The following is a 22,871-nucleotide window of genomic DNA, read 5'->3' on the forward strand; positions in this document are numbered from 1 at the left end:
GGGGGGGGGGGGGGGGGGGTCTTCTGGCAAGCACACATCCTCACCATTAAGTCCCACTGAATGATTCTACCTCCTGTTTGACCCCTCATCAAAAGGCCTAGTTTACAGTGTGGCAGTGACCTCTTACTAAAAGGACCTTCCCCATCCAAAATAAAGATAGGGGGATCAGTATACTACTGCTGTGTCCTAGTTAAAACTCAAATCTTTTCATCCATAACCATTCTCCATAAAGTGGCTGTTCTCCCAGATTCTGAAGGCAGCTTTAGCATGTCCTACAGCTAGGGCTTAACTCCACCCTAGGCCTCAAAACCAAGATGATAAGAGGCCAGAGGCTGGAAGCCCTTCAGCTTCCTGGTGTTTCTGCTGTCATGTGGCTCTTTCTCCACCAGGTGGTAGCACCACCCCGCAAATGCCTAGAAGCACTGCAGTGATCTGCAAATTCACATTTTAGTGGAGTTTTTTCTTTGTATATTCTTTTGTTTTGTTGGGGAAGGGAAGGATGTTAGGAAATACTTATGGTGCTCACTCTAACTATGTAAATGTTCCAGGCTACAGAGAGGAGTGGTTCCTGTTCAAACCTGTCCTGGGACTTGGACCCAGGTGGGGTGGGATTAGATTAGCAGATGCCATTCCCAGTACCTGGGTCACACACTCCTGCAAGTTAGAAACCACCTGATTCTGCTCTTCCCAAAGGATTTTGTACAAGATGGCACGGCGCTCACTGTCCTTGCGCAGCAGAAAGAGGCCCTGGTCCCTGTCGTCTGGGGACAAAGGTGCGTTCCGGTCTTCTGAGGCTGAGCTCTCGTCTGGAACGCTGCAGACGAAACACATGTGACAATCCTGTGTTTGTCCCAGAACACTATCACCAGGAAGTGTACCACCATATGCTGTGGGGGCGGGGCTAAGAGGAATACACTGCAGTCCCCTGGCTCAAGAAGAGGAAGCTGCAGGGAACAAGGCTGAAGGAGGAGGGAGGCCATGTCCCCCCTCCCCTTTGCTTCCCCCATAGTAGCCAAGTTTGGGGGAAGAAGGGGGAAAAGAAGTGGGGTTGAGTGGGGGAAAAGCAGAGGAAGGGAGAGGAAAGAGGGGGAGTAGAAGGGAAGGCAAGTTGAGAGAGGGAAGGGGGAGAGAATAAGGGGGTATGTGGGAGGGGGAAACAGGGAAAAATGAGGGGAAGAAGAGACAGGAGAGGAAGTGCAGAGGAGGAAGGAAATAAGACAGTGGAACAGAGAGGGCAGGAGAGTAAGCAAAGCGCTCTCCTGGCTTGTCCCCAGACATTCTGCTGCCCTGCAGGAAAGCAAAAGCCCTTCCCAGCCCTCTGGTTATGACCCAGCAAGTATTGCATCACTGAGGAACACCAGCACCCCTCACGGGACCACAACAGGGGGACAAGGGAAACGGGCAGTACCTGAGAAAGTGACTGAGCTGGTGCTTGGGCACCTGTGTCCTCTCAAAGAATGTGTCAGGCTGGGCATCAGAGTCTGGGGAGATGGAGCCATGCTCGCTGCTGCTACTGCCCAGAGGTTCCCCTGGTGACGGCAGGGCCAGGGCACTGGTGACAATGCGGGTTCCTTCTGTGGGGGACAGCCAGACAGGGAATGGAGAGGCTCAGAGAAGGACCAGGTGGAGGTTGAGCTTCTGGCAGCCTCTCAGACCCAGGTGCCCACCTGAGGGCTTGCTAAGCCTGCACAGCTCTGACTTAGGTGGTGTGAACAGTCACCTGAGACCATGGTGAGAAATGTAGGTCTGAGATGGGCCTCATCATAAACAGGTGGTCTAGGGTCACATTCTATGGAGCAAGTTTAGAGTCATTCTGCCATGCCTTCTGATTCCATCCACCCCAGAGGGAAGATGGCAAATCGCTTCCTTTTCACAGGCTGCTCTTTGTCACTGCTAGTTACAGGCTACTATTCTAGAAGGTGTCACTGGGCTTTGGTAGCCTGTGGGAAAGCTACCACAGGCAAGCATCCCTAACACACCCTTTAATCAAGGCCAGGATGGCAGGCCAGGCTCCAAAGATGAAACATCAGGCTCTACACTTAGGGGAGACACAAACCCCAGACAGGTACCTCTCATCTCCCACCTCCACACATTCCCAAAAGAAAGACTTCAAGGAAGTTGGGGGAGTGGACCTCAGAGTCACCCTCCAGGCTCCCTGTTCCTGTCAGGAGATGGAGGGATGTTTGCTAGATGGACTTTGACAACCTTCAAACCTACAGCACCATCCCTGCCACTCTTCACATAAATAGGCACAACATGGAAGCTCAATGCTATGGAGAGCTAGCACTCTTTGTAAGCAGCAGAGAAGCCCCAGGCCCAGGGCATCTCCCCAGCTGTCCAGGTAGGCCTCACCTGAGGGCTTGAAAGCAATTCGGTTCTTCTTGCCCTTGTTCACCTGCCTTAAGAAACCCTCTCTGAGTAGATCAGTGGCAGTGGCCCGTTTTTGAGGGTCAGGCTCAAAACAGAATAAGATGAAGGTTCTGGCTTCAGTTGAAAGAGCTTCTGGAATCTCAGGGTGGATCTTAAACATTCCCACCTGCATTTAGGGGAGAGGTAACCAATGTGTCAGTGAAGCCTCAGGTGATTTAGGGGAATGAATTTTCAACAGAAAGCTCCTACACCTCCATCCTATGAGGGGCTGGGAATGCCCCAAAGATGCTCAGTTCTGTCCATGCCCCTTTGCAATGCTATGTTCCTGCTCCTCCTATCCACAGGTGGTCTCTATTTCCCTATCCCTGGAGTCTCAGCTGGCCTTTTGAAGGCTATGATATGGCTCAGTGGTAGAGTGCTTGCCTAGCATGGGTGAGGCCCTGGATTTGATCCCCAGCACTGAAAAAATAAAAACAAACAAAAATCAGCTGGCCTTTTGTGACTTTGCTTTCACCAAGAGACTGAGGTGAATGTTCTATGTGAGGGTTTCATAGCTTAGGCCTTAAGATGTCTTGTAGTCCCTGCCCTGGTCCTCTTGGAGCCCTGAGACCACCACACAGGGAAGGAGTCCAGGATGGACAACTGTGTGGACAGAAGGGTCCAACCCTCACTGCCACACCCTCACAGTCACATGCAAAAGAACCTCTCAGAGGATCCTGCCCCAGCCAACTGCCACCTGGATACAACCACAGGTGTGAGCCCAGGCAAGGCCTGCAGAAGAGCCAGCCAACAGTCCACTCACAGAACTGTGAGGAATAACAAGTCACATAGTTATTAGTTACATAGCACAAGAGACTTGAGAGGGAACTGGGCCAAAGCCTGGGGCAGGAGAGCCACATTCTGAGGTAATTCAAAGGCTTCTGCTATCTGTTCCCAAGAGACACCCCCCACACCTCTCAGTCCCTATGCATCCACAGCCCAGGTCCCCATCCTCCAGCTCTAAGCCTAAGCATACAAAACCTGAGGCTGCTAACCTTACAGACAAGTTGTCTAATCATCCACAGCCAAGCCAGGGCCTCCTCCCTAGGGATACAGCAGTTGAGGGAGGTGAACTGCTCCTTCATTTCATAGTTCTTGCTAGAATGGCTGTTTCAGGGCCCACTTTTGGATAGTCAACTGCTATCCTGCCAAAGGTTCCCTGTTTCTGTGACCCATAGGGAAACCAGAGTCAGTTCTCAGCTGTCACATCTCACTATGACATGGAAATGTTTCCGACAAACCTTGAATAACCTCTTCTTGCATAATTGTTCCCATCAGGAGTGGCTCTCTAGTTTTCTTAGGCATTGTCATCTTAAAATTTACAGCCTTCCCTGTGTCTTTTCCAAGCCCACTCAATCCAGTGGAGGAAGCTGTTCTGTCTTCCTGATCCAAGCTCATGGCCAGCTCCTCAGCAGCCCTGAGGGCTGGCTTGGCCTCCTTTCCTGCATGGCATGTGGGAGCAAAGACCTGGGTGCTGCAGAGCCTTCTGACTTCACCTCCCAAAGGCCCTTGATGAGGTGGACATGTCCCATTCCCAGGACACTGCTACTCGTGGACAGTACACCCTACCACCTTGCAAATACATCACTTATTAGAGTGCTCTGCTATGACTTAAAAGCTCCCTTAAGGGTCCACCAGGGCTATTGTAACAAAGTATCACAAACTGGGGGGCTTAAACACCAGAAATGTATTGTCTTCTAGTTCTGGAATCTGGGAGGCTGAGACCAAGGTCTCCCCCTGAGGCCAGTCTCTCTCTGAAGATGCATCACCCCAACCCCCTGCTTTCACACAGTCTTCTCTCTGTGCATGTCTGTCTTGGAGTCCAAATATCCATCCCTTTTTAATAAGGACACCTGTCATTGCTGCTTTGGGGTCCACTCTGATACCATTTTAATGTGATTTTTTTCTGTGAAAACCCTACTTCCAAATAAGGTCATGTTCTGAGTTTCTGGGGATAAGGACTTCCATATATCATTTTGGGTGACACAATTAAACCCATAACACTCCCCTTGGGGGAAGAATAATTCCCTTTGTTTCAGACACTGCCCAGAAGTTTTTAAAATTTTTGTTGAAGGATTCTACTATCCAAGAAATGAATAACACAGTGGACATTATTTGCTCAATACTAACTTTTTTGTTGGCAACATAAAGTGACTTCATGTGTGACCCAAACAAATCAACATTTTGCAAAGAATTTGTACAGATAATGAGCTAACCAAAAACAGGCGGCAGGAAGAAGATCCTGGGAGTTGTTCATGCCCTGTGGATGAATTGAGAAAGTCACAGCCTTCGGCTGGGTTTCTGGAGTTTTACAGAAAGTCAACAGATCAGAAAACAGACAGACATGGCTCTCCAGTGGGTACCATGTTTTTCCAAGCACCAGCTGCTATTTATTCTAAGGCCTGTGATGGAAGCTGCAGGTGAGATCTTTAACCTCACTGGGGGCCATGAATGGTCACTGATATGCTCAAGAAGGTTGCTGCTATCTTCTAGTCCTTGTGTTTAGGGTTCTGTTAGCACTGCAGGGACCAGAAAACTTTGGTGGACTTGAGGTGTTGGCCTTGAAGCTACCTGGGCAGCTGATATAATGGAAGGAAGCTCTGAGAATCTTCTGCTGGGGCCCAGTCAAGCTGAGGAGAGTAGCCAAGGTACCCAGAGCACAGAGGGCTCAGAGCCAGTTGAAGGTGCTGTGCTCACCTCAGAGGACATAATCCCACACTCATATTTTTGAGGTCTTTCTGCCCAAGGGGCTGAGCCAGAGGGTCCAGCAATGATGCAGACCATGACGGAGGTTGCCAAATGTGGCAGAAAAGCTACTAAAAGGCCTCTGGACATGTACTATGAAGCTATGTCAATGTACCTGTAGCTTCATTATCTACAAACAATGGCCATTTGACTTTTTGAGACCCCCACCCTTTTGGGATGAATAAAAATCTTCCATAGGGGCTGGGGCTGTAGCTCAGTGTCAGAGCACTTACCTAGCATATGTGAGGCACTGGGTTTGATCCCTAGCACCACATAAAAATAAACAAAATAAAAACATTCTGTCCACTCACAACTAGAAAAAAATTTTAAAAACTATCTTCCATGGAAGGTCACTGTTGATAAGGGGCTGTTTTCAAAGATACTCAAGAGTCAGAAACTGCAGACCTGACCTTGGGCACACAGGGTTGTCCTGGCATCAGCTTCCTGTGGGGTCATAAGCAAGTATATCCCCTTTCAAGGTCCCACTTGCCCAGCAGTAAAACCACCACCTATATGTTAGCCTCTACACACACAGTGTCCTTCCATTAGCCATAGAAGGTTGTTAGAATGATAAAGGATACATTATCTGTACCTACAGTTCTGCCTCTCCAAAATCCATTCCTTCAAAGACGCATACCCCATCATGGCCTTTGAGCCTTACCCAGAGAAAGGGCAAATGCAAATGAAAAATCAGAGGCTTAATTATCCTCATCCAACGTAAAGGAAGAGGGTTCTTCTCTTCTCTTAAAGCATTTACTTTAGGGAACTTAAAAATTTTTGTTCTTTCTCTCGAGATGTTTTTGTTGTTGTTATTGCTATTGTTTCTAGGGATTGAACCCAGGGGCACTTAACCACTGAGCCACATCCCCAGCCCTTTTTAATATCTTATTTAGAGACAGGGTCTCACTGAGTTGCTCAGAGCTTCACTAAGTTGCTGAGGCTGGCTCTGAACTTGTGATCCTCCTGCCTCAGCCTCCCGAGCTGCTGGGACTACAGGCACGTGCCACTGCACCTGGTGCATGTAAATCTTTTTAACAGCTAGATAAGCCTCTTACCAGAAACATCTTTCCCAAGACTTGGGAGCCATTGCTTTGAAATGAAATCATTGAGGAAGACAGTGCCTCTATCTCCCAGTTTCTGTAGGAGGGAAGGGGCCCAACTTTGGTGGTGCCTCACTCCAAAACTACCTCCTGTCTTAAGATAAAACAGGTTTATTTTTTTTTTCTCTGCAAAAAGCCAATTTCCTAACATAAAAGGTCACCTCAATTACCAGGTGACTCTAAGAGGAGCCATGTGTTGTCAAGTCCTCTCACTTGAGGTCTAGTTATTTATCTTGAGAATGTGGTTATAACGAATTTTATCTACTTAGCAATATAAAGGGGTGAGATTTCCTTCAGTCTTTGAAATCTTAGCAGATTATCTGTGATGTGCCTTGCATTCTAGTTTAATACTTATTAAATAATAAAACTGTTTTCCTTCTCTCCTTTGTGTATATAAGTTTTCAAGATTGAGAAGAAATCTTGTTTTAAATTGTTTCCCTAACATCTAAACCACCCAAATGACCAAATGTGTCTTACTTTGAACATTGCTGCCTGTGGTTCACCAAGCTCATGGAATGGAGGCTTGCTGGTGGCCATCTCAATGATGGTGCAGCCCAGAGACCAGATATCAGCTGGGGCACCATACCCACGAGGTCCTTGATCAATAATCTCAGGTGCCATATACTGCAGAGTACCTACATAGAAAATAAATGCAAAGATCAGAGCACTATATTGCTTATAAATGAAATGGACCATTAGTAAAAACAACTCTGGGGGCTTAATTGTCTCATTAATAGTGGAAGGAGCCTTGTTCCTTGCATAAATAATATGGCTGCATCACTTTTTGACCTGAAACATGCAACATAGCTTCTTTCAATACTAGGCATATTGAGACAGGATTGCCTAGTCCCTCAAAGGATAAAGGGGCCCAATTCAATTAGCATGTTTTAGCACATGCCAAATACAGGGAAACTGGAACGGGAGAAATAGCCTGATCACAAAAAGCTTCCCAGGGGAGGAGACATATATAATGGTGGTGGTAGCAGTGCTGTAACAGAGGTGTACACAGAGGGCTGGAAGAATGTGGATGAAAAAGTGCTTGATTCTGTCTGGTCTGAATCAGGGAAATCTATGACTGTGTCAATTTCTTTCGGTCTCTGAGAGGCAAATGCCAAAATAAGATTAGACATATAAGAGATTTACTGGGGAGAAGGTCTATGAAGGATAAAGGGGAGGGCAGGATTGGCAGGGAGAATGCCATACTACAAAGCAGGCCTGAGCCCTGGGGGAAATGGAGGGAGGAAGAATTAGGTAGAAGAGTCTCAGCACTGAGGGCTTCAGCCAAGTCACCAAGGAGAACTTGGCCATAATTTGCCCATTGGCAGAGTCTCATATTGGTTCTAGAACCTTAACCAGGTTCAGACATTGTCAAGGAGCAGCCTGGGTAAAGTGTCACCTTGCCAAGAATGTGATCCAAAGGGGCATCAGCTGGCACTGCCAATGAAGTAGGTTCCTGCTACTGTGGTTGAAGAGGTGGTCAAAGGGATAGGAGGGTGTTCAGGTATAGGGAAGAACTTCAGCAAGAACATGGGTATAAAGTATAGAGTCCAGGGAACAACAAGTGATATTTCACTGGGGGCAGGGTGTAGAAAGGATTAAGGAGAGCAGCAAGGGCACAGTCTAAATGGCAAGTTGTATGTTCTGAAGACTGGCTTTGGGGGCTGGGGTTGTGGCTCAGAGGTAGAGTGCTCGCCTAGCATGCATGAGGTATTGGGTTCAATCCTCAGCACCACATAAAAATAAAATATTGTGTCCACCTATAACTAAAAAATAAATATTAAAAAAAAAGACTGGCTTTGGACTTTCTCCTGTGGTTCATGAGCTACCAGAGGTTACCCCAGGGAAGACACTGATTGGATATGGTAGCAGGAAGACGAAGGGATTACTGAATAGAAAGATGGGGAGTAGGGAGTTCAATCAAGGGCTCTGGGAGTAAAATCTTTGGTTTTCCTTGAAATTAAGCAAGAGGAAAGGGAAAATGTGGCTGGGACATTAGCAGATGTTATAGGCTGGCAAAGAGGTTTAGAAGAAAACATCAAATTCAGAGATGACCTTAGCCAAGGTGTTACAGGAACACTAATGTCCAGAGAAATGAAAGGTCCCATCTCAAGATCATTCAACCAAAACAGGTTTCCTGAGTTTTACTCAATAAAAAAGGGCTCATTTTCAGTTAAAAAAAAATAAAAAGTTTGAATCAAATGTATGATATGTCAAGATCATTGTAATGTTTTGAGCAACTAATTAAAAAAAATTTTTAAAAAGTTTGAATAAGCTACTGCTATGTCCTTCTCTTAAAGATCCAATGTCTTACCAGCATTTTTCCTTCCCCTGAACATTTTAAAGACTCTAGAACAGCTGTGACCAAAATAATTTTCTTTAATGATGGGGATGCTCTATTCTATGCCATCCAATATGGTAGCCATTAGCCACATATTGGCTGTGGATACGTGGCTAGTGAGGCTGAAGAAATTAATTTTAAATTGTTTTAACTTGATTTGATTTCATTTCAATTGATCTAAAGTTAAATATAAAATTAGACTATATTAGTGAGCACAACTCATCAGTGCCACACAAATGATGGCTTTGGTCTCCAGAACTAATAAACTGGTGGGGAAGTGTTCAGTCAGTTGCAGAGTTGAGCAAGATGGAGATGCATCACTCTTGATGCACTATTAGGAAACCCCAGAGCCACAGGAAAGGAACTTCCGGTGATACAATATCCCCTGCAGGCGGTTGCTGCTGTGAATAACAAAGGGAGAGGTGTTGGCAGGGAATGTGCCTTCTAATGAATCCAAAATTCATTAATTAAAAAATGATTTGACACTGTGTTGTTTCTTAAGCTATCATCTCCCAGCTCTGCTCTGTGCTGCTGGGTCTGGAACTCGAAAAAAAAAAAAAAAAAAAAAAAACCCAAAACCAAAACCAAAACCAAACCAAACCAAACCAAAAAAAAACATTTCTGCTTTGCCTGAGGTTCCCTGTTAGGCTTTGCAATTAGGCAGTGCTAAAGAGATTCCAGAAGGATGGAAAGGGGACTTTCCTTGTTCTTCCTTGTTCCTGAAAGGAAGCTTACTCTGGACCCTCAGGTGACTCCAGTCCCTACCTTCTTGTCACTCTATACTCCCAGAACCATCTTCATCTTGCCCTTCCAAGGGACTTGCTCCAGCCCAGTGACACTCCCCTCAAAGTTCTAATCCTACCCTCCTATTTGCACCCCCAAGCAAAGATGGCATTGTGGGGCATCTGAATCATGCACAAATCCTGGGAAACTGGCCTGCCTTACATCTATAGGGGCCTCATATCCTTCCTAAACTCCATTTCCTCCAACGGGTGCCCCACCTCACTGTCACTGGCTCAGCACCTACACCAGGGTGGTGGTGCTGAATGCAGAAAAAGGTGTCCAGAAGACCCACAAACACTAACCCAGCCCCCTTGGAACATAAAATTTGTTAGCAGCTCCTGGACAATTGCCCAAACAGGATTTTCAAATTATCAGCAGGGAAAATACATGGCATAAGGAGATACTTTTTTTTAAAAATGTTATTGTGTTTTTTATACTTTTATTTATTTTTATGTGTTGCTGAGGATCTAACCCAGTGGCTCATACATGCTAAGCAAGCACTCTACCTCTGAGCTACAACTGCAGCCCAAGGTGATGCTTTTTGACAAAGGCACCAAGACATGATACAGATACCAGGACAAGGGGAGAGATTGGGGCCACAAGGTACACATTTTCTAAGGGCACCTCAGATCTCTGGGTACAAGTCTTGGGCCCATTGCTCAGAGGCATCCCATCCAGACCAAGGGGTTCAGAGTGTTTAGAGAGGGGAGATACAATAGCAGGGTGTTGAAGGCAGCCTCTTTGGAGAGAGAGCTCTCATTTCATCAATGCATCAATGGATTAATGCACTAATGGATTCATAGCTGAGTAGGAGCTGGTGGAAACTGTAGGATGTGGGACCTAATTGGAGGAAGTATATCCTTGGGGATGTGCCTTTGGGGACAATATCTTGTCCTTAACACCTTCCTCCCACTCTCTACTTCCCAGACACCATAAGGGGAACATCTTTGCTCTCTGGCATGACATTCTGCCTAACAGTGGGCCCAGAAATAATGGAGCCAGATGACCATGGACTGAGACCTCTGAAACCATGAGTCAAAATAAAGTCTTTCTCCTTTTAAGTTGTTTTTCTCAGGTATTTTGTCATAGCAACAAAGAGCTGACTAGCACAGTCTTTCAGATACTGTTAGAGCCTGATGTTTCAAACTTTAATATTAAAGAAGGTGCAACCTCCCATGGTGGTGGGGGCTTCCCTAGTTGCCCAACCCAAGGGATGGTCCCTGGAGGGGACCACTTCTTCCCAACCCAAGGTCTTCAAACTACTCAGAGCTCAACACATGCACATCCCCTAGAGGTAAGGTGCACAGAGGACTGTTTCTCAAGGGATCAAAAGTCACTTATAGCAGCAGAGACAGAGGATTGTAAAGTCTGAGGATATTGTCATTACCTCTCAACAATGGCTTGAAGAGCAAAACCCCTTAACTCTTAAAAAGTGAGGCCCGTTGTAGAAATGCTGGTTTAGGGGTTTTGTTCGTTTGTTTGTTTGTTTCCCCCAGAGGAATCTAGCTTAAAGGCAGTCTTCCAAGACCTGAATTCCTCCATGGAAAGTTGAAAAGGGGTGGGTAGAATGTGAGGGGCAAGAGTTGGGGAGGGGCAGGGGTTAGTCAGCCAAAAGCAGGCCCCTGCCCATGATGTGGAGGGTCACATTCAAGGGGATCCATCAAGAGCAATTTACAGGAACCATCACCCAGTTCCATAGCACACAAACTCAGCTTATAGCAGTACTAGTCAAGTGACAATATGTCAAGCCCCTTTCCTTGCCTTTCTGTAGCTATTAAGTGAAAAAAGAGGTGATAGAGGAGAAGCAACATTGAGTCACCTGAGCAGAGATCACTGCCTACTGCTGTAGCTGGGAGGGAGAGGGGAGAGGAGTTGGCCCTGGGAATGAGGACCAGACCATTGATGAGTATATGAGCCCACATTCTTTTCATCACTCAATTCAACCTGTTTGCTCTTTAAAGTGTCATTTGGACTCTGTCTTCTGAGGGTGGCTGGAAAAGTCATGGGAAAGGCCCACTGCTCTGGGCAGGATATTACGGGGAAGTGTCGAAAAAAATACAATGGCTTTTATCATGACAACTTTTGAGTCACACAGGTTCAACACACTAGACACATATAGGAACTCAATTCTCTCAAAGGCTCTTTCCAGCTCTAATAGCCTGCAACTTCTATATGCAAATAGGTTTTTATTTTTAAATTAACAAATACTTCCAAGTTTACTTGCTGTAAGCCAGATAGCGATCAAAGTACTTTATCAATATTAACCCATTTAATTCTTTAAAAACCCTATAAGGTAAGTAATGTGAGCATTTCCATTTTACTTATGAAAAACCTAAGGCACACACAGGGTGGGTAACATGTCCAAGGTCTTCCAGCTAGCAAGTGGTTGAGCCAGGACTTGAACCTGCTCATCCTTGAACCAAGGACATTTATAGCCATAGACTAGAGTTCCTGTTCTGAGTTCTGTCCCTAGGTATCTACTCAAGAGGAATGAAAACATACATTCACACAAAAGCTTGCATGTGAATGATCATAGCAGCACTATTTGTGACAGTCAAAAGTAGAAATCACCCAAATGATCATTAACTGGCAAATGTGGTTCATTCACACCATGGAATACTATTCAGCTTGAGAGGAATGAAGGGCTGATACATGCTAGAGCATGCATGAACCTTGAAAACATCACACTGAGTAAAAGCAGCTAGATGCTGCAAATCACATATTTTATCATTCCACATGTATGAAATAACCCAGAACGTGCAAATCAGCAAACAGAGTTGATCAGTGATGGCCTGGAGCTGCAGTGGGAACCGGGATTAATGCAAAGGGGCACAAGGATCTTCTGGGGGTGGTAGAAATGTTCAAAACCTGCATTGTAGCCAGGCACAGTGGTGTACACCCGTAATCCGAGTGACTCAGGAGGCTGAGGCAGGAGGATTACAAGTTTGAGGCCAGCCTCAGAAATTTAGCAAGACCCTGTCTCAAAATAAAAAAATAAAAAGGGCTAGGGGTATAGGTCAGTGGTAGAGTGTCCCTGGGTTCAAACCCCAGCACTAAAAATAAACAAACAAAAAATATATTGTGATAATGGCTACATGATGTAGTAAGTTTACCAGAAACCACTGAATTGTGCATTTTAAATGGGTGCTTATATGATATGCAAGTTGTACCTCAATAAAGCTGTTAAAACTACCAGAACAAGAACAAGAGGGCTGCATTGTAGCTCAGTAATAGAGCACTTGCCTAGCATGCCTGAGGACCTGGGTTGGATCCCCAGTATAGGGGGGAGCCTGTTCTAAGTCCATTTACACCTGTGATGACAGCCCTTGAGAGGAACACAGGAGGGGAGGGATCCAGGCCAAGAAGTTGCCTGAAGCCCTTGGTTCTCCTGCCAAGACTCAGGAGACCTCTGAGTACTATCAGGAAAAAGCTCCATCAGATCCATCCAACCCAGAGTTCTGTACCAACTAACTCAGATTTCTTTACAGAACTGCTCTGTTTTGCAAAGAGTAATTACATGCAAGGGAATTTCCTAACCAAAATGAGACCCCTTCTTTATTATCCCCCAAACACCCATGCATTATTTTGCAATGCAAAATTCATGCCTCCTCAAACCAATTACTTGGGAAATGTGATATGTGATAATGAATTATACATGTGTTTTCTTTGAGATTTTTTTTCTCCTTAGGGATGCTAATTATGAGATAAATTGTTGAGGGGTTTTATGTTTTTGAAATTACTCCTTGTCATATCAGAGCCCCTCTTGCTATGTATTGCTAAGCTAATTGGTGGCTTCCAAAGAGGAGGATATAAGTCATTTTCAATTAGGGTAGTAAAGTGCTAAGAGAGAAAAAAGGGCCAGTCCTACATACATATTCATACACATATGATATATGTAGCATATGTATATTTGTACCAGAAACAAAAAATGAAGATTCAACATGCACTTTCTATGGGAGATTCTGATGAAGCCCTGGTGCCATATTTTCCCATTTTGAAACTCACACACTTCCCCTTGTGTTACAACTTAAAAGTCATTTTTGAGGCATTAAAATTCCCTTTTGATGGAGAATGTGTCTCCACTGTGGGTGTCCAGCAACTAACATACAACAAGTCTCTTGTTGAAGAAAAGTCCTTCAAAGCTGAGACTTTATTCAAAATAAGGCTCAAGCTGTCCATTCTACAGCTTTGGTGACTACAGAGATAGAGAACAGCCATGACCCTTTAAAATTTTTTTTTTGTAATTGTAGATGGACAGCATGCCTTTATTTTGTTTATTTTTATGTGATGCTAAGGCTCGAACCCAGTGCGTCACCCATGCTAGGCAAGCGTTCTGCCACTGAGCTACAGCCCCACCCCCAGCCATGTCCCTTTTATAGCTTATTTCACAGCTATGAGATATGAGAGCTGTTTCATACACTATCAAAAGCAAGACCTTTGTGATCTTTATGTTCCTCCTTAGGGGACCATAAATATTTACTTATTCAAAATCAGTACTTCTTTCCAAGGATCAAGGTTTGGGCTAATGTTTTTAAGCAGGAATTTCAAAAAGACACAGGTCACTTGTGAGTGGCATTCTACCTATTGGTCTGGTAATGTACAACTAACTGGTGATTTTATATCACCCTTTGAATCCAATCCCTCCAAACAATCAAATTGTTCCATCACTGACACATGGGAAAGAAAACTCAGTTCCTCAAACCCACATAAAATGCCATATTCCCCTAGAAAAATTAGCCTCCCTTTGAAATATAATTATATTGAAACGCAAGGTGTCAGAATTCAACGATAAGGTAACAGGCTATTTTTTTTATGATAGACCAAGAAAAGAAAGGTCCTAATAAGTTGACTAAGGGATATTGTTACTCAGAATTCCCCTACCCAACGTCTGAGAGGAAAAAAGTTAAGTGGGGCTATCTTGTTACCACAAATAGATGGCTAAATGCATCACTATTACAAAGTCAAAATAATTTGAAGTTGGGGACAATACATCATGCATCTGCGCTGAGAAGGTACCCAGTAAGTAGCCTTCCAATGACTATAGCTTGTGAAGAAAGTTTAACACTAAAATGGACACCATAGCCCTACTCTGTTATGCTTACCAGTAAAGGTTTCTGTGCATGGGTTCACTCCTGCGAGACGTTTAGAGGTTCCAAAATCAGAGATTTTCACCACTCCACTGTAGGTGTTTACCAGAACATTATCACCCTTCAGGAGAAGAATAGTACAAAATGCTTAAAGAGAGATTTAAACAAACTGACATTTAATGGTTCAAGACCTTGAAAAATGGTCTCAAAAAAAAAAAAGCCCTCCCAACCCTCCCATGAGCAAGTCACTCAGCACATGCTGCACTGACAATTATCATGACTAGATATGAGCAAAATGACACTTTGTTGGTTTAGAAAAGCCTGTTACCTTTATGTCTCTGTGCACTATCTGGTTTTCATGGAGATACTTAAGGCCTTCCAGGATCTGTTTGGTATAAAACTTGATAGTGGGCTCCTTCATTGGCCCCCATTTGGATCGCAAAAGAGCAGAGAGGCTTCCTAGAAATGGATTCAGCAAAACATTCATAAGGATGACAAAGATTCAGTTGTAAGGAGTTTAGGGAAATGAAGTGAAGTGACATCTCTAACCTGACATAAGCACTTCATACCTATACCATTGTATATTGCTAAATGCAATGAGTCTTGCCTCTCTACAGTCACAGCCAGAGAACACACTGAAAGCAAATCAGCCTATTGGCCAGACTGAAGTAGAGGACAAAGAAGAATCCCTGTGATCCTTGAAATTCAATTGGGCCAACTTTGGGGTTAGCTCTGTTCAGCTATATGAAGTCAGGAGAAGAGTGAAATATGGCTCCTTGAACTAAAGAGGCATGACCCAATGTCATAAATGACTCGGATCCCATGACATTTGTTTGCTGGACAATCGTTCTGTTTGAGTCAAAGCCAGATTTACACCTCTTGCTGTAATCAAAAGTGGGCAGGTCTAGAATGAGTGGTCTTTGGAGGTGACAAGGACTAGGATTAGAGAAGGCTAGGCCTCTTTGTCCTCATTGTGAAAAGGCCCCAATGGTAGGTCACCCACACCAATGGTAGAGGGGTGGGACTATCCTGATTAACAAGCCTTCCCCATTATTGTATTGAACACTCAACACTTAGGCCAGAAGAAACCAACCCCCACCCCCAGACTCTCTGACCACATGTCCCAGAGAAGGTGGCTTGCCTGCTGGTAAGAACAGGCTCCTGGGTATCAGCCCGTCTCAACTGTGCCACTCATACAGGGCTATGCAACCTTACTATACTTCGGTCCCCCATCTATAAAAGGGAATAAATTTTTTTTTTTCAAGACTGAATTTCCCTGTGTTGCCAAGGCTGGCTTTGAACTTGTGATCCACTTGTCTCAGTCTCCTGAGTAGCTGGGATTACAGACATGTGCCACTGTGTCTGGCTTCCATCTCTAATTCTGTTGTTACCCTTCATCGAAAAACCTGGAACAGTAACAAATGTGAACAGCAATGGACACGTTTTTCTATTAGGCTATGAGTTACCTGAGGAAAAAGACACTGTACTATATCCTTAACATAACCCTCAAAATTGAGCCCATTGCCTAGATCTTAATGTATAAAATTAGACTCTTAATAATAATAGACTCTTGATTTCTGTTAGAATGAATAAAGGAACAAATACAAGTTTCTAACCAGTTTTTACATTTGTATTCAGATAATAATTAATATTTAAAACTTTCATAAATTTTATAATTATTTCAGTGAGTTTGCTGCCAGGCTCTGTTCTAGAGCTATATATGCATCATCTCATTTAACCCACCCAACAACCCACTAAGAGAGTTATTATTATTCCAATAATTATTACTACAATTATTACAGTAATATTATATTCTAATTTTACAATTTATTTATTTTTACCAAATAACTGAGGGCACAAAGTAGTAAAATAATTTGCCCAAGGCCACACAGCTTATAGATTGTTGGACCGATTTAAACTAGATAGTTGAATCCAGATCCAAGGAACTCTTTCTCCTATATTCTATTGCCTACATTTGGGGACTTTGTGGACAAAGCACTGATGTTTGATTTTGTTATTGATGTTATTTTGTAATGTCACTTTTAAAACCTGTGTTCTCTTTTCTCCAAATCACCTTTAAACTCCCTAGACTATTAAGGCCTAGAGGCAGGAGACTGCTCTCTTCATCTCTTTGTCTCCAATGCTGGCACTCAGTAGATATTCAATGAGTATTTGTGAGTTGAATAAACAAACCAGAAATAGTCTGTTTATATGACATTTGGAAAGTCTGTATCCAACTCTTCTGAGAAACCAATGTTTTCCAACCTCTACAATGTCTGTCATTTTTTAAAATGGCAGGACAATTAATGATGTCCATATTATATTTTCAAGAGTGATTTTCAGAATTTGCCAGAATACAGCAACTACTCACCTCCAGGCACCTGCTCCATAAATATCTTGATGTAGCCATCCTCTGAAACCGAGCCCAGGTACTGGACAATATTGCGGTGCTTGAGGTATTTATGCAGGGCTATCTCCTCATGCAGAGGCTGAGAGTACCTATCATGAAAAATTTAAAAAGCCAGCATCACCTGCCAAATCCTGGGGGCTCTAGACCCTTGTGGCACCTCACCAGCATCCACCCTACTGCTGGCCATCCCTTCCTTATGGAAACTTTCTCTTCCCTTCCTATAAGACTACTCAGCTTCTCATCTGTAAAATATAGGATACAGGCTAAGCATCCTTAGTCCAAAAATCCAAAATGCTTCAAAATCTGAAACTTTTTAAGTGCCAACATAATACCACAAGCAGGAAATTCCAAACATGACCTTGTGTGATGGGTCACAATCAAAACACAGGACCACTATAGTAATGTATCAAATTACCTTTAGGCTATATGATATAAGGTGTGTACAAAATGTAAATGAATTTTGTGTTTAGACTTAGGTCACATCCCCAACAGGCCTCATGGTGTATATGCAAATATTTCAAACTCTGACAAAAATCCCAAATCTGAAACACTTCTGGCCCTAAGTTTTCCAGACAAGGAATATTTAACCTATAATAATACCAGCCATGTAGAGCTGCTGGGAACTAAGTGTGATAAGTTTCTCAGGCACCTAGTAGAGTATCTGGTGTGTGGTAAGCACTCAGTGATTTCTACTGTTACTATCACTATTGGTAGGGCCTGAACTCTCAGAAATCCCTTTCTCTGTCTGCTGTGCAGGGTGGTGCTCTGAAAGATTTTGTCCTCAGCTGCCTTCTAGTCTTATTCTACACACTCATCCCAGACCACAACAGTAGCCACCTAATGATCGACTCAGCCCTAGGGTCTGGCCTTTTAAGCTCATCCCTCATTCTTGGGATTTGCTTAAAATGCACACTTTACCATATCACTCCCCTCCATAAATTCCAGAGACTATATTCTTTCACATGGCACACAAGGACCTTCAAAATCATGCCAGATGACACTATTTTAAAGTTTTTGTCTCAAAAGTTCTCCACTGCCCCACATCCTGCATTCAAGCCATATCAGAAATTTGTTATTCTCTGAAAAGATTTTGTGTATTAACATCTTTGTTTCTTCCTCAGGTAGGCCTTCTTTTCTGCCAAACTCCTACTCATCCCTCAAAGACCAGCTTAAAGATGATTTATTTTCTCAAAATTGCCACAACTAACCCAGGAAAATTCACTTCTCATCTATGTCCTGAATACACTCTGTGTACCCTTCTATTATGGCACTTGTCACTTTGACTCAATCCCCACTAAACTGGTAGCACCCTGGTATCAGGATAGTATCATAGTTACCTTTCAGTCTCCAGCACAAGCCCAGAAGCTGGCACACAGAAGGTATCTGATCATCATAAGTTCAGCCATAAATTCAGGGAGTTAGACAAAATGATCTCTAAGGCTCCTTCTAGCTCTAAAAATCCAGGAACTGTTATACACACAAAAAACTAGAACAAGCTGGGCACGGGTGTATGCCTGTAATCCCAGAGGTTTGGGAGGTGGAGGCAGGAGGATCGAGAGTTCAAAGACAGCCTCAGCAAAAATGGAGGCGCTAAGCAACTTAGTGAGACCCTGTCTCTAAATAAAATACAAAATAGGGCTGGGGATGTGGTTCAGTGGTTGAGTGCCCCCGAGTTCAATCCCTGGTACCAAAAAAAAAAAAAAAAAATACCAAACAAAACAAAACCTAGAACTGCTAGTGCTACCACAGAAGGAGGCAGTCCATACCAGGAATTCCCCAAATCTATAAGAATGCAATGACTTATTCATCATGAGAATAAGGGACACAATACTGGATGAGGAACTCAGGGGACCTGGATCCTAGCCTTTTCTGTACATAGTCTTGGGGAATTCATTTAGTCTTCTTCAACCTGGGTTTTCAGACTGGTATAAAACGAAGAATTTGAACTAATTCATTTCAGACCTAATTATCACATGCTGTCCCACTGAAAACCAACAATTGAATGGATAAATGAATGAAGGGTCTTACAGTGGGTAGAAAATCATGTTTAACCCATCCCCAATCAATAGTGATCACCCAGATAGAGAAATTTTGGCACATATCCATCAAGACCCAGTGCTGGGGGCAATGCTACAACTGTGGGCTGACATGGGATAATTATCTCCTATGCTGTGGCCATGGTTGAATATGTACCTTCTCTACAGAAACATTTGACAGTAAACACTGCTATGCTTTTGTTTAAGATTAGGATTAGGTAAATTCAAAAAGAAGTGAACATTTAATAAGACTAAGAAATGTCGAGAAAATAAATTAGCAGTATCGACAGTAGAAAAATAGCCTGAAATTCATGGGTCAGATTAAAGGGGAGAATGTTTAAAAAAAAAAGTCTATATCACAAAAATCTGATCTTTCAACTACATTTAGTTTTCTGTAATGTCAGATCCAAACAAATCATAGCTGATTTCAATTATGACAACATAAGTTTAAAACCACTCTTGTCAGGGCTGAGGTTGTTATTCAGTGGTCAAGCATTTGCCTAGCATGCTTGAGTTCCTGGGTTTCATTCCTAGCATCGAAAAGAGGAAAAAAAAAAAAAAAGACCTCAGTCACACTTTTGTCACATTCTTTTTATCTGCAAATGATTATATAAAAATGTTAAGCTTACAGCTGGGCATGGTGGTGCATGCCTGTATTCCCAGCAACTCAGGAGGTGAGGTAAGAGGGTGGCAAATTCAGGCCAGCCTCAGTAACTTAGTGAGACCCTGTTTCAAAATAAAATTTTATAAAAGGGATTGGGGGTGTATCTGAGTATTAAGAGCATTTGCGTAACATTCATGAAGGCCTGGGTCCAATTCCCAGTACCCACCCCTCAAAATGCCAAAACTTTAGATGGAGTTGATGCATGCAAATGCAACTTTCTTTTAAGACATGACTCTCTATAATCCACAAATGTCTAAATGAAATTAGTCCATTTCTCAATCTATTTAGATTACACAGAGAACAAAAGCAAATTATTTTTATTACAAGAAAATTACAAGTTTTGTGACCACATAATGCTTTTGTTCTTAAATCTTCTGTACTATGCACGGTGGGCCTGGGATTTGGGGTGTTGAGATGGCAAGTACAGATTGTGGAAGGTCAGCGCCAACTTGCCTGCTGTCTTTCTCTGGGATTTCTTTGATGGCTATTCGCACTTGATTGCTCAGGTCTCGGCCAGCATACACAATCCCGTAGGTTCCTTTCCCCAAAACAACTCTCTCCCCATTTGCATCGTAGTCATACTCATACTACAGAAGGAAAACAACAGGACACACAATTTGTAGTGGAGAAGCCCCTCAGAAGCCCAAAACTTGTCCATCAGTTTTTAAAAAATTTATAAACATTATTTGATTGCTAAGCAAGTATAGAAGTTATATACTTTTTGTTCAATAACAACTCTCAGATATTCAGTTATTTATAGCATGACCTTAGGAATCAGAATCTAAGAAAATTAAAAATATGGCTCACATATAACTTACGTGGCTCACTTTTTGGAGTTTTCCAACGATTTTAATGCCACAATGAAAACCTGCTTCTAATCATGTTAAGTACCCCAAATAGGTTCCCTATCTGCAAGTCAGAAAACAAATCTCTTTCAATAGCCCAGGAAAGAACTGACAGTCAATAAAGTTAAAACTGTCTTAATACAGAGTGCATATGCTGGGGTCCCTGCCCCTTTCAGTCATACGGATCTAGGACATACTGCAAAACCTCAATTTCCAATTAGCATTGGTATTTTGTTCTCGCAATCTTATCATCAAAAGCTGTTGCACACAGCTGCATTTGAGTTGATCCTTCTCAATTATTAAAACAAAGGTGACTACAGGCTGAGCAGGATTTAAAGCACATAGGAAGCAATGGCCATTTCTGTTGTTTTGCATGCTCCACTATGTCTACTTACAGAAGTACAGCTTATATACAGATTAGAGTGTGAGTGTGAGAGTGAGCGTATGTGTGTGTGTGTGTGTGTGTGTCCCTTCTCGTCTACCTCTAGGGATGCTCACGCGGACTAACATTATTAAAGTGTCTATATCATTGTCTGATATAACTAGAAATCAGCCTGCTCCATAAAAGATTTATAACTCACACCTTTCTCTACCCCCCACATCTGTTGCCTTCAAAGCATATCACTCAGTTCATTTCTATTACAAACTTACATTCTAAGCTAATAACTCTAGTACCTGATTCAATTATTAAAACTAATTCCTTTGATATTTTCTGAAGGAAATCTCAAGGAATTCATTTCAGTCTAACTTAAAAGTATAAGAAAATCTCATTAAATTGTAATTACTGGGAGAACCAGAATTAATGGCAAATCTGAATAACTGTGTAAGATTTAAACATATGTAAAGTGGTGTAGTAATTGTGGACTACAACTATGCTGTCTGAAAGAGCTTATGATGATTTTATTTTCTTAAAAATGAAATGAAAAATTGTTATATTTAACATACTGTATGCAAGTAATTTTAGACATAAATGCAAAAGTCTGCTTCCAGTGGCCTAACTTTTTCTCCTGGAATCTCATAAATATTATTAACTTACTTAGAAAAAAACCTTTTTATAGATTGTGCATAAAAGGAAATTTTGGTTTATTTCATAACCAAATTTTCTTAAGCATTCTGACTGAGAGGATCCCAATGTAATGAGATTTTTCTACAGAGACACATTAAACAATCTCTTAGAATCATGGATAATGATGGCTGGCTGGTTCAGAAGTATTTTTAAATACACTCAATAAAGGATTTTTACATTAAAAATTGTGACTTTTTTTTAAGCATCAAAGACATAGTAAAGAACTTTTCCCAAGTTCTAGGCCTTCTGTGACTCACCTCTAAGGTGTCTCCATCAGCCTCTCCTTCCAGCTCCACTGTACTGCCTGATGCATTGGTTAGCATCTCTTTCACCAAAAAGCAAAACCTAGAACAGCAAATGTCACAAAGATGCTGCCAGTTAGGACTGCTATTGTTTAACTTAGTCTCATTATATTAAGCTGTACTTAAATATAAAACAAACTTATATAATAAGTCATGGAACAATCAATCTACTCCTTGATTTGACATGGTACTCTATAGGTTATCCCATGTGATTCTTGAATGCTCTCTATACAGTACCTCTACCAACTGGTTGGTCAAATGATGCTTGAGCATCAGAGTAGCCATTATCTAGCAACAGAGAACCCATTATCTCCCAAAGGCAGCTCAATCTGAGAACTCAATAAGAAATGTTCCCCTTTTATTGACCTGAAGACTACTTTTATGTGGGTACCCTCCACAGATTAGCGTTAACCCCCTTTAGGTATATGTAAGACATATCTTTAGCCACTTATCAGCGTATGGACACTTAGGTTATTTCCATTTCTTGGTTATTGTGAATAGTGCAGATGTTTCTGACAAATTGATGTCAGTTGAGGGTAGAGTGATAATTACCAGAGGATAGGGAGAGCAGCAGGGAGGGAGGGATAGGGAAAGCTAATTATGGGTACTAAGTTACAGTTAGATAGGAGAAAGAAGTTCTAGTGTTCTACTGTACAGTAGGATGTCTATAGATAATAATGAAGCCCTTTATTTTCTTTAAAGCTAGAAGAAAGGATTTGGAATGTTTTTACCATAAATAAATGATAATTGTTTGAGGATATATATTCATTTACTCTGATTTGAACATTATAAAATGCATACATTATCAAAACATCACATGGTAGCCCACAAATAAATATATTTTTATGTATCAGTTAAAAATAAAATTAGAAATACATTTAAAAAGAGTTCTTTTCTACATTACTTCTTTTCTTATCCCTATAAGACTTTCCTTCTTATTCTCTTATGGTTTCCCCTATGACTCATTTGGGAGTTTCTCCACTAACTGGACATTCTTTAAATATGTCCCTGTATTACTCTTTAAAATTTGGTTCTACAATTAGTATTGCAGAGGTGACTTAATCAGTGCTAAGGACAGCAAAATCA

General features: G+C 42.4%; 1 protein-coding gene across 2 annotated transcripts in view; it reads right to left on the reverse strand.

The window, feature by feature from the left end:
- Map3k15 (mitogen-activated protein kinase kinase kinase 15) overlaps positions 1-22,871 on the reverse strand; it is a 118,358-nt gene that overhangs the window by 6,830 nt on the left and 88,657 nt on the right. For both annotated transcript variants that reach the window (XM_048796507.1, XM_015488068.2), the window contains 9 exons: positions 21,741-21,828; positions 20,026-20,159; positions 16,834-16,961; positions 14,791-14,921; positions 14,478-14,583; positions 6,732-6,889; positions 2,353-2,536; positions 1,409-1,574; positions 640-814 (listed from right to left, as the gene is read on the reverse strand). In XM_048796507.1, the coding sequence (XP_048652464.1) occupies positions 640-814; positions 1,409-1,574; positions 2,353-2,536; positions 6,732-6,889; positions 14,478-14,583; positions 14,791-14,921; positions 16,834-16,961; positions 20,026-20,159; positions 21,741-21,828 (1,270 nt within the window). The remainder of the gene's footprint in view (positions 1-639; positions 815-1,408; positions 1,575-2,352; positions 2,537-6,731; positions 6,890-14,477; positions 14,584-14,790; positions 14,922-16,833; positions 16,962-20,025; positions 20,160-21,740; positions 21,829-22,871) is intronic.

The sequence above is a fragment of the Marmota marmota genome, unplaced genomic scaffold (genome assembly GCF_001458135.2).
Source record: "Marmota marmota marmota unplaced genomic scaffold, marMar, whole genome shotgun sequence".
NCBI lineage: Eukaryota > Metazoa > Chordata > Mammalia > Rodentia > Sciuridae > Marmota > Marmota marmota.